At 42.3% G+C, this 12,047-nt stretch overlaps 1 protein-coding gene across 3 annotated transcripts in view; it reads right to left on the bottom strand.

Moving 5' to 3' along the window:
- The window catches only part of LOC138246588 (ly6/PLAUR domain-containing protein 3-like), a 119,272-nt gene that overhangs the window by 53,765 nt on the left and 53,460 nt on the right, over nt 1-12,047 (bottom strand). For all 3 annotated transcript variants that reach the window (XM_069201281.1, XM_069201282.1, XM_069201280.1), the window contains exon 3: nt 8,180-8,350. In XM_069201281.1, coding sequence (XP_069057382.1) covers nt 8,180-8,350 — 171 coding nt within the window. The remainder of the gene's footprint in view (nt 1-8,179; nt 8,351-12,047) is intronic.

The raw sequence follows: 12,047 nt of genomic DNA, 5'->3' as shown, positions 1-12,047 counted from the left end.
CTTTTTTTTATTCAAATGTTTAAGGCTCATACTGAAAGGTGATATTACTCTATTTAACTGATAAACACATTTTTATATGCAATTTGTGTTGAAATATTTCATTCTAAGTATATCCTCAATCAAAGCCTACAAAAGACTCTTCCTCTTCCTTTCACTTTCTCTCTCTTTCTCTATTTTAATCTCTCTCTCTCTCACGCACACATCCACTCAGACCCTTACGAAGCCATTCACAGACCCACTCAGACACTCAAGCACCCACTCACAGACACACTCAGACCCTTGTGCACCCATCCACAGCCCCATTCAGACCGTCACGCACTCCCTCACAGACCCACTTATACATGCACTCACAGACCCACTCAGACACTCATGCAACCACTCATGGACCCCCTCAGACCCTTACGCACCCACTCACAGCCCCAGTCGGACCCTCATGCACCCACTCACTGACCCTCTCAGACACTCGTGCACCCACCCGCAAACCCACTCAGACTCACACACTCACTCACAAATCGACTGACACCCTCATGCAGCCACTCACATACCTGTGTAGACACTGATGCACCCACTAAGACAGTGATACATGCAGTCACACCAAGACAGTCTCTCACAGCCACTCTCACTCCCATATACACCCCCTTACACATATTGTCACACCAAGAGAGATAGGTTGCAGCCAACTGCTGCCCTGCTGCACACGGTCAAAGGGCCATGTGCAGAGAAGGTTTGGGTGGTTGGCCACAGGAACTGGCTGTAGGTCAGTCCTTGCAGGCAACCCCTGCTGTGCACGGGTGAAGGGTGTGCACAGTGCAAGGTTGCATGCTTATAGGGGATTGGCCTCAGGGCCCGGCCACAGTGCGCAGTGCTGTTTGGATTAACATGTAGTAATGAAAATTACTATATGTTAACAAAAAACATAGAAATTCACCTAAAAAAACAAAGGTTACAGTGACATTATAGTTAAGCTCACATTTTAAAAGTACAAAACCATACAAAATCACCAGTTGTAGTTAGCATTATCTCTAGTAACTAAACCTACAAAAAACGTTTTTTGCTTGTCTGTATCTTTTGCGTTGCTTGACGAATCTTCACAAATTTTTCCCAGAAAATACAACAGTCACGTGAGCTGTTGTCTGGAATATTTTGGGGTGATCCATCGGGGGAGGGGGCTAAGATATAGGGGAGTGACATTTAGAGCTTTTCCAGTGTTAATTCCCGTAGGAAAAATTGAACAGCGATAGCACAAAAACGACTGTATGGAATTACACAAAATGTGGCAGAAAGGTAGCTCTTGGTCCAGAAAGAGCCCTTTTTGTTATTTGATGTAAATCCATTCAGTAATTGTTGGGAAATGTAAAGGGATGCAAAGGATTCACAACCCCTAACGATCTCGTGCAGAGGTCTGAATGGCTGATAACACTCCAACAACAGAAGTTTTGCCAGCCATCTTGGGACTCGGCTGAAGCAGAGTCCCAGAAAAAAAGGTTAAAAAATACAAAAGGGGCTATGGTACTACCCCTTTTATTACCCCTTAGCTCTGGTGGTCCCAGGGCTAAAAAAACATTTTTTTAAAAACATTCCTGGACAGATTGGCAGCAGATCAGTGGATCCGCCGTAAAATAAAAAAATAAAAAACAATTAGGCGCGGACTCCCGCACTTCATTATCATGAAGCCCGAGGTGAGCCAAGTTCCTGGGGCATTTTTTTAGAACTGCAGGGGGCCCTCTGACCCCCTGCCCCAGGGACCACCACCTCTGTGGGGAAGGTAACAAATTAAATGTGGGGGGGGCCTGTCACACCCCCGCACCTTGGGGACCATCAACCCCAGGGTAAATATTTTTTTTAAAAAGAAAGAGGGGTCTCTTCAGGACCCCATTAGCCCTGGGGAAAAAACCCACATCCGGGGCTAAACTGAATTTTTGACTGAATGAGGGCCATATGGGGACAGAGATGAAATGCTTTAGCAAGCACAGAGCTGCTCTCAAAGCAGCTCCGTGCTTGCTGATGCAATGGCACTGCAGGGGAAGCCTTAGGTCTTCTCCTGCAGTGTCAGGAAGCCCATAAGAGCTACTTTTTTTTATAAAATTTGTATTTGAAAAATAATAATAATAATAAAGAAGGAAGGACAGTGGGGGAGCCATTAAGGGGTCCCTCGCGGTCCCAGGTAGCCCATAAATGGCTTAAAAAATATTTTTTTCAAACACAACCCCAATATCTCAGTGGGAAGGTTACTTGACCTTCACACTGAGCTTTGGAGGTTCGAGTCCAGCTGGACTCATTAACATTTTTTTTTTTTATAAAAAAAGATTTTATTTAAAATTATAGATTTTTTATTTTAAATTGAACATGAATATCTCATTCTAACAGTATGAGATATTAAAGCCTAAAAAACGCACCCAATAAAACACTGATGTACGCACTCTCACTCCCAGAGAGACAATCCCAGAGCCACTCTCACCCTAGATATGCCCTCTCACATCTATTCGCACACCCAGAGAGGCCTTGGCCAACTCATGGCGCGCACAGCCAAAGGCCCGTATACAGCATGGGGTTGAGTGGTTAGGGGGAGTTGGCTGCAGGGTCTGGTCTTGTGGGCAACCTCCCCTGCGCACGGCTGAAGGCTGTGCACGGTGCAAGTTTGGGTGCTTACAGGGGGTTGGCATCAGGGCCAAAGCACCACTACCGCACACTGCCGAAGGCCATATGCGGTGGTGGTTGGATTAACATATAGTAACAAAAATTACTATATGTAAAAAAAAAAACTTCGATATTCAATGAAAAAAACAAAGGTTATAGGGACTTTATATTAGCAAAACGATTTTTAAAAAATCATAGAAATTCACAGAAAAAACTGAAGGTTATAGGCACGTTAAAGTTAGGAAATAGATTTTTTTTTAAACATAGAAATTCACTGAAAAAACAAAGGTTATAGGGATGTTATAGTTAGGTTAACACTTCAAACCTACAAAACCAGTGAAATTCAGCAGTTATAGTTAACACACGTGTATGCTTGCACATTGGGGGACCTGTTTCGGAATGAAAATCCAACAATGAATCGATCATGTGTTAAATCGTATTCAATTGAATACAGTTTATGGACTCAACTAGAACAGTGTCTAGTACTTAGGGCCGGATGTAGCAAAGTGTTTGCGCCTCGCAAACAGCGAAAAACACCGTTTGCGAGGCGCAAAAGCCTCTTTGCTATGCAGAAATGCATTTTGCGAGTCGGATCCGACTCGCAAATAGGAAGGGGTGTTCCCTTCCTATTTGCAACTCGCAATGCAATTCCATTTGCGAAACTTGAAGTGGATGGTAACCCAGTCGCAAACGGGTAGGGGTCCGGGTAGGGGTCCCCATGGGACCCCTTCCCCTTTGTGACTGGAAAAAAAATATTTTTTCAGAGCAGGCAGTGGTCCAATGGACCACCACCTGCCCTGACAAAATCAGAAACTAAAGTTTTTTTTTTTTTTTTTCCAAGTGCAGCTCGTTTTCCTTTAAAAAAAAAACTGCTTAATTAAAAAGCAGTCACGGACATGGTGGTCTGCTGACTCCAGCAGGCCACCATCCCCGTGAGTGCCCATACTCGCAATGGGGTTGCAAACTGCGACCCACCTCATTAATATCAATGAGGTGGGTCTTTGCGACCCCATTGCGAGTTGCAGAAGGTGTCTGAGACACCTTTCTGCATACCAAATTGCGACTTGCAATTTGCGAGTCTCAGGGACTCGCAAATTGCAAGTCGCAATTTGGTTTCTTCCTACATCTGGCCCTTAGTCTTTTACGCATACATTTCCTTTTCTCTTCTTTTCTTCGTTTTCCACCTTCTTGTGACGGTTACTAATTATATAATGATTTATCTCTTGAAATGTAAATCTTATTTTACTTGTTATGGTAGTTGGTATAAATCATTAATCACAGTAGTATCCCATTCTTTGCATGAGAGGTGTATAAAATGATATGTTTTCAATGATTAGTATTTCTAAGGACTGTATAGACAATGTGTTATATATATGTGATTGCAGCCCTGACGAAGACATGGGGTACACCCCTGATGAAACACGTGTTGGTTTCTGGTGGTTTCTGGCGGCAAATGGCAAGTGACGATTGAACCCTACAGCGGAAATTCAAGATTTTAAGAATAAAAGACATAAAAACTGATTTCAAATGGACTTTACGTTTGATGTGTGCCTTATATAAAGTAATACTATTTTCAGTGATTCTTACCACTGAGCGCAAGGAGCAAAGGATGATCTTCTTTTAAGAGCACCATCAGCATTAATTGGATATCAGTGGATAATTGACAGGCAGCGCCACATACTCCTTATGTTCACCCATTAATACTACATAGTTAACTGAGATAACTATAACTTGCGCCCCAATAATGCACTGTTTATGACCTCACGTATTGCATCACTCATGACATGGTCAGTGACATCAATGAAGACTTCACTGTTGGCATCTAAAATGCCATCAGTGATTCTCTGCGTGGGGCAAAAGGAAGAGAGAAGAAATGCACCATATTTACTAACATAAGGCACACTACTGCTCTCTCTTTGTGCTCGCACATATGTGGCAGACTAGCACCACTGTAGGCATACTTGCATCATGCCACAAGGGTGCCTGTGTTCTAGTCAGGCTAGTAGTTGTTCAGGAAGGGATACCTTCCTGCACAAACACTATCCTTAGAGGCTTATCAATTTTGTATGTATGCTGCAGAATGAAGCACACATGTAAAGAGGAAGTAATGAGAAGAAGTATATATATATTTCTCTGTTACACGAAAGTCAGGTAGGCACACCCTTCTGTTGCAAATACAGGTTGACTGACTGTAGTAAATCTGGGTTTGTATGAAAATACATGAGTGAATGCATGAGTGAATGCAAGGGAACGCCCATGCTTCACACTGTCTGGCACAGGGTAATGCAAGGCAGTGAAAGGCATTGCTTTGCATTACTTTGCAGGTGAGAAGTGATGCAAGGGCATGCAAATATCGATTTGCATGGTTTTGTAGACGTCACTTAAGTACTCATGTTGCCTTGCATCGACTTGCATGACAAAGACAACACAAGTGCTGAGCAAACCTGGCCCTAGATGCTTAAAACCTATACTATAAGTGACACCAGTGTAGACCTGCCCCACTTTCTTAATGTTGAGTTTTGTGTGCATACATAGTAGTTAAACAAAATGTAACAATAATTGCTAAGTTGTATCACAAAATTATCCAATGAAAATACTTGCACAACACTTAGGTGGTCATTATGACCCTGGCGGTATTATGACCGCCAGTGCCAAAACGACGGGAGCACCGCCAACAGGCTGGCGGTGCCTCCCGGTGTATTATGACCGCGGCAGTAACGCTGCGGTCGCACCGCCGGGGCCGGCAGTTTACCGCCACAATGGACCCGGCGGATGTAATCGCTGCCCTGGGGATTACGACCCCCTTACAGCCAGCCTGTTTCTGGCTGTTTGCACCACCAGGAAGAGGCTGGCGGTAAGGGGTGTCCTGAGGCCCCTGGCCAGCTTTTCACTGTCTGCATAGCAGACAGTGAAAAGCACGACGAGTGCAACTGCATCCGTCGCACGGCCGCAACACCGCCGGCTCCATTAGGATCCGGCTCCTATGTTGCGGCCTCATTCCCGCTGGGCTGGCGGGCGCAAACTTGGTTTGTGCCCGCCGGCCCAGCGGGAATGTCATAATAGGGGCCGCCTGAGTGCGGCTGCATGGTGGTTACCGCCTGGCGGGCGCCGGTAGCCGCCCGCCAAGGTCGTAATGACCCCCTTAGGGCCTTATTACGAGTGTGGAGGTGTATAGATGCCAGATTACAATCCTGGCCGTCGGACCGCCAGCTCCACTAGGATCTTGGATACCAGTGGTCTGGAGCAGTGGTTCCCAACCTGTGGTCTGTGGACCCATGGGGGGTCATGGGAGCCTCCTCAGGGGGTCCGCAACTGCTTAGAAAATTAAGTAATCTTAACAGCTTAGGTCCCCAGCTTTCAGTAATAAATCAGTGGGTCCCCAGGTTCCAGTAATGATAAAGCGGGGGTCCACAGAGAAATCCAAAGGTTGGGAACCACTGGTCTGGAGGATGATGGCGGTCCTAATCCTCCAGGGCAGCACTGCAAGCAGCACTGCCCTGGGGATTACGACCCCCTTCTCCGCCAGCCAATTCGTGGCAGCAGCACCACCATGAAAAGACTGGTCGAGAACAGGTGCACTTGACATGAGCAGTGCAGCCCCTTCCCCTGGCCAGCACTGTCGCAATTTTCACTGTCTGCTTTGCAGACAGTGAACTTTGCAAGGGTGCTGGTGCATCCTGTCGGTGACAGCACTGCCGCCGGTTCGATTACGAGCAGATACAATGCTGTAACCCGTTTCCTGCTAGGCCGGCGGGCGGAAACGTAGGTTTCCCCCAGCCCATCTAGCAGGAAACCCATAATAGCTCTGGTGGGGAGGTTGCTGCGTAGGCCGCGGCCAACCTGTCGGGAGTTTGGCGGATGGAGTTTTTCATCTGCCAAGCTCATAATGGGTCCCTTAATTTCTAAAACAATCAACGTTTTGTTAGATTGTTTCAGGAAAAATTGTATTTTGTGTTTGTTTGTTTAATAAATATGGCTTGATTAAAAGTATGCTTCTTTCTTAAGTCTAGCCAAGTTCTTCTTTTCATATATAAAATTGATAAAGAAACTTAAAAAGATATTCAGTTTAGGCTCTTGCCATTTTTTCATGTGACACTTTAGTTTCTGAGAAATAGAAAATCTAAAAGAAGAACATATGGAGGTCCTTGTAGCAATCTAGAAGTTACACTAAACCAATTATTTCCTTCCATACATTAGTGTAGAGCTCTATTGGGCCTTTCAGTTTAAGTGGAGTTGTCTTCAATTAAGCTACATCTCCCTGGTTGAGAAGTCATGTGTCACTTTAACTCTTTTTTTCTTCACAGTTAATGGCCTTTTCATAACTTAGACCAGTTTATTAAATTGTTATGCTATTCATTTTTACAACCTATTTGGAGGCTTTTGTTGATATTGCTAATGTTTATTGAGCGCACAGTTGCCGAAAGGCATCTTGGAGCTAGCATCTGCATGGTTAGAAGAACAAAAGATTACTAGGGAATTAGGGAAAGCCAAGATTTAAGTGGTTTCTGGAAACTGGTCACATTCTGCTGATTTTTTAGATGCCCAGAAAGTTGGTTCCGAAATTTGCAAGTAGAATATATAAAACTCCTGCCACCCCAAGATGTCCTATTCCATTTGGGAACTATGACTGTTTTGGATGCAGCTGTGTACTTGGAGTATGAGATGTGAATTTCTTCCTCAGGTACGCTATCCCTAGCCCATGAAGAGATTTTGCGCCTGACAGTGGAGATGAGCAGCCGTGTTCTGCAGTAGTTAGGAGTTTGTATAAAGAGCATTGGTGAATGCTCTCATAAAGGCACTGCAGTAATCCAACCTGGAAAATACCATTGAAATGACTACTGGCTTCTGAAGGTCAAAGGGGAGGAATGGAAGGATTTTTCTCATGGTTCTTAGTAAGAAAAAAACATGAGGAAGTAAGTTTATTATTTTGCTCTCTAAATGTTAGGTTAAGATAAAAATAATCATCCCCAGGTTCCTAACTTTCTGGAGGAGGACAAAAAGGGGCTCAGGAAACGGGAGCTCCCATGACATTTTCCAAAAAGAGGTGTCTTTACCAAAAAGGAAAACTTCATTTTTTCTGATTTTAACTTAAAAATGTTTTGTTTCATTCAACAGATGGCTTCGCACATGCAACTACTGAAGTAGTAAGAGACCTCTTCATCGTTCCTATAAATGGACACTATAATTCGATTGTTGTCGGCTTAAGAAATAGTGGAGAATCCAAAGGTATATCAGTTTAGCCAGAGGAGCCATGTATATGTCAAGAAATATAGGGCTGAAGGATGACCCCTGAGGGATGCCACACAGCAATGTGAAAGAATATGACCTAAATTCTCCAAGGGAAACTGACTGCTCTCTGTTTGTGAGGAAGGATCAAAGTAATTCCAAAGCTGTTTCACAAACCACAATCTTGGCAAAGCGATCAATGAGGACAGAGTGACTTACTGTGTTGAAACATATCTTTAATTTGTAGTGTGAAATGTGTCATATTTACCTTTTCAAAGAGAATATGTAGGAGCTTCTTTACTACAAAGATAATTACCAGTCAGAGTGGGTAGTGGCTGGTGCACCAAGTCTTCAGCCACCAGTGTGTTACAGAGATCTTCAGAGCAGGCATGATATTTCCAGCGGCCGTTTGAGCTGGTAGTGAAATCCTCATTCCTATGGGTTCCAAGGTCACACCCCTTTATTGTTGCTGACACATTTTGTTTATCTGTTCCAACAGAAAGATAAGAGATAAAAAACATAAACCGAGAGAGAGAGAGAGAGAGAGAGAGAGAGAGAGAGTGGATAGCAAATACAACAGTGTATTTTTTAGAGGATAAGGAAAACAAACACACTTTTTTAAATGGAAATGATCTGTCTCACTGCCACACTGACAATTATGAAATACCTCCAAGTGAAACATACAACTACTGGCTCTTTCTTGAGATTGGTGCACTTAACATCTGTATCTCTGACATACTAATTGCCATTGACTCTAGAGACAGCAGACATGGAAACTGAGAATCACTCGATTTAGAGTTGGGGCCTATTCACAAACTGCATTTTGTGATATGTTTAGGATTACTATAATACTGCTAACATGCTACACACTATTATTCACATACCTATGTATGCCTCCACCTCTCCTACGTTTTCTGTTTGGAGAACTCCACCTGGACTGCGGAGATCTCGGCACTTGTAAGTATATGTTTTAGTAGCAACGTGGGTGAGACAGAGGGAAGTGGCTGGAAAATGGGGAATACCTACTACAAAAAGGGAGGTGTTGAGGGAGGAATATCAAAGGGTATAGATAGGGCTAGGGAGGAATTTAGGGGGGGTAAACTCCCACCCACAAAAGGGTAAGTCCACTTTTGTTTCCAAAATGCCCTCCAATAGATACTGCAGCCAAAAAGGAGTCAAAAAAGTAATACATTTACTCTACCTCAGAGATGGAGTAAGTATAGATAGGACTAAGGAGGATTTTAGGGAGGGCAATCTCCCACCCACAAAAGGGTAACTCCAATGTTATCTCCAAAATGCCCTCCAATAGATACTGCAGCCAAAAAGGACCTAATAAAGTGTTAAATGTGTTCTGCCTCAGAGCTGGAGTAAGCCTAGCACCATGCATAGCAAATCAGTGATACTGCAACACCATCTCACAGGAAATAATGGAGAGCAGAAATAAGACCTCATAGGAATTAATGTTCAAATTAATTAATTTAAACTATTTAAAAATTTCAAAACATTTTATTTAATGTTAAAAACATTTATAAATATAAAGTATTATTTTCCTTTGAAATATTTTGTTAAACTTTATTTAAATTTAAAAATTAAAGTAGCATTAACATTTATTTAAAATAATCATGTCATTTAATTGATTATATACATTGCTTTCAATTATTGTTAATACATACTTTTTTCAGGTGGGATCTTTTTGTTAATGCTATAACTTTTTATATAGTTCTACATTTGAAATAAATATATAAAATGCATTAAAAAATTTCATATTTTTAGAACATTTAATAAACCTTTATTATTTTCCCTATACTTCACCTTAGGTTGATCTCTGCCCTGATTTTGAAGGTCTCTGGAGGTTTCTGCTAAGTTTGACGAATGTCAAATACAGTTGTACTAGTAGTAACTTTACAGTCGTATTTCAAATTTTTATGAACCAACCACTATTTCAGTACTTCACACCATATATGACCAATAGCCAAAAGTAGTAAAGTTACACAAAATGTGCATTTACTTGTAGCCAACTTACACATGTATATTTACCTATGTGAGTAGGCACCTCAGAATGGAGTCACACTATACATGTATGCAACTTCTTGTGACCTCTAAATGACATTCATGACACTCCCCACAATCGGATAGTGAAATAATACCTCTTTTAGTTTCAGGAAAATGCATTGCAATTAGAAAAAACTAGGCTGGAAACCAGAACTGCTATGGTGTGGCGGTTTCCGCACAGCATCTTAGAAGGTCCTGTGTCATAACAATCCAGGGGGGGGGCTCTAAAAGCTCAAATTAAAAGGACAGCACAATATATTATTAACAAGAACATGCCAGAGGTTGCTTCTGGAAAGGTGGTAAGGATGTGGAGTGGTCAAGCCACATTCAGATGTCCATCTGACAAGGCACTATGTTTGGAGAGTCAGCTATACATATGGTCTTACTGCTATAGGGCTGGCTTAAACTAAGCCCTATTGCTGTCCATCGGTGCTCTACAAACCTGTCATTAATTTTAACATTTAGCCATGAGCTATTTCAATATACAGGCATTCATAACATATTACAAAGGATTACTGTGGACCTACAAATGGCAATCAAAAAGCTACAGACTGGTAGAGCCCTGGCCCGGACATGATGTCCTGTGAAATAATAAAGTAAGTGTCTGGATGGTTGGAACCAGGGCTCCTGTACAACTTCTGCCTGTCCATAGCAGAAGAAGATTTCCTGGACTCTTAGAGAACAAGCATTGTTGTGCTTGTTGTACAAAAACGTTCACAAGTATCCCAAAATGTTACAGTTTATCAAAATCAACCTGAAAATCCTCACCTTCGTAATACTGTCAAGGCTGCCAGTTTGGATAGAGGGTCACCAAGCATGAACTATACCCAGAATGGATTCAGGGAAAATCTTTCCACAATAGATCAAGGTATGAACTTAATACTATTCAGTGGCTAACCAACCCATCTCTGTTGCATTTCTGGCATTCATTAGAAGCAATGCTCTGGCAAGAACTGGAAGCATAAGGCGAGGACAAGCGCGTAGTAATAAAGAAATCTGTAGGTGCACAGGCTTGAATGGCCAATTTTCTAAAGGAGTAAAAACTGACAGAGAAGTCAAACAAGGTTGCAATGTATCATGTGCAATCACAGTGAAGGCTGCCACGGATTACACACTACAAAACAGCAATTTTATGGTTCCCATATTTGTGGATGATGATGACTCCATATTTAGTACAAAAGCTGCTGGAGCAAAGCAAAGAACAGCAGCATGCAGGATTAAACTACTGCAGAGACTCTACCTTGCAGCTAAATATACAAAAAATCAAGACTATGTCGCGGGGAACCCAAGGCAACAATCACAGAAAATAACACTTCTGCCTGAAAGATACAAAGTTGGTAAAAGTCAAGCAGTTCTCCTATTTGGAATCACTGTGATGGGAAATCCATCATGGGATTCCAGCATAAAATCTGCATGCAGAAAGACAGAGATCACTAGAAGAGAAATAACACACTTAATTAGCTCCTTGAATAACCAAATGTGAACATCATAATGCAGATCAAGGTCAGAAACATCCTGGCATAGAGCAGCAAGATATGGGGTCTAATTTAAAAACCACAAAGCCTTGGAAGAATATACTATGCCAACTCTTTGCACATCCCCTGACAATAATGGAGGCACAAATTGGCTTTCTACTGATCAAGGAGACTACTATAAACATGGAAGGTAGCAAAAATGCAATCCTGGTGAATTACACCTCTGCGAACCAAAGCAGACAGTTATCGAAGAAGTGTAACAACAACTCTGAGAAATAGGTATGTTGGCTTTGTGGCCTGTTAACCCTGCTCAAGCAACAGCTACACTTCCTGTCAGGGTGAACCACAAAATTCACTAAATTAACATGTGCTTAACACTCTGATAGGTTGGCACATAAGTAGCCAGGCTTAACTTTGAGATAATGTGCAAAGTATTTATGCAGCTCACAAACCGCAATAAGATGAAAACACCACATGATAGATACCCCACACCAATTTAGAAAATAGAGTGAACTTCAATAAATGATTTGACAGCAAAACAACAAAAATCCAATCAATAGAACTGGAGTTATATATTTTCGAACTTAAGTGTAAAAAAGGCAATCAGATCAATGAGCCAACGGCAACATCTAGTTGCGCAAGACCGGGTCAAAATTG

The sequence above is a fragment of the Pleurodeles waltl genome, chromosome 7 (genome assembly GCF_031143425.1).
Source record: "Pleurodeles waltl isolate 20211129_DDA chromosome 7, aPleWal1.hap1.20221129, whole genome shotgun sequence".
Classification (NCBI taxonomy): domain Eukaryota; kingdom Metazoa; phylum Chordata; class Amphibia; order Caudata; family Salamandridae; genus Pleurodeles; species Pleurodeles waltl.
This window is presented reverse-complemented; position numbering and strand designations above follow the sequence as displayed.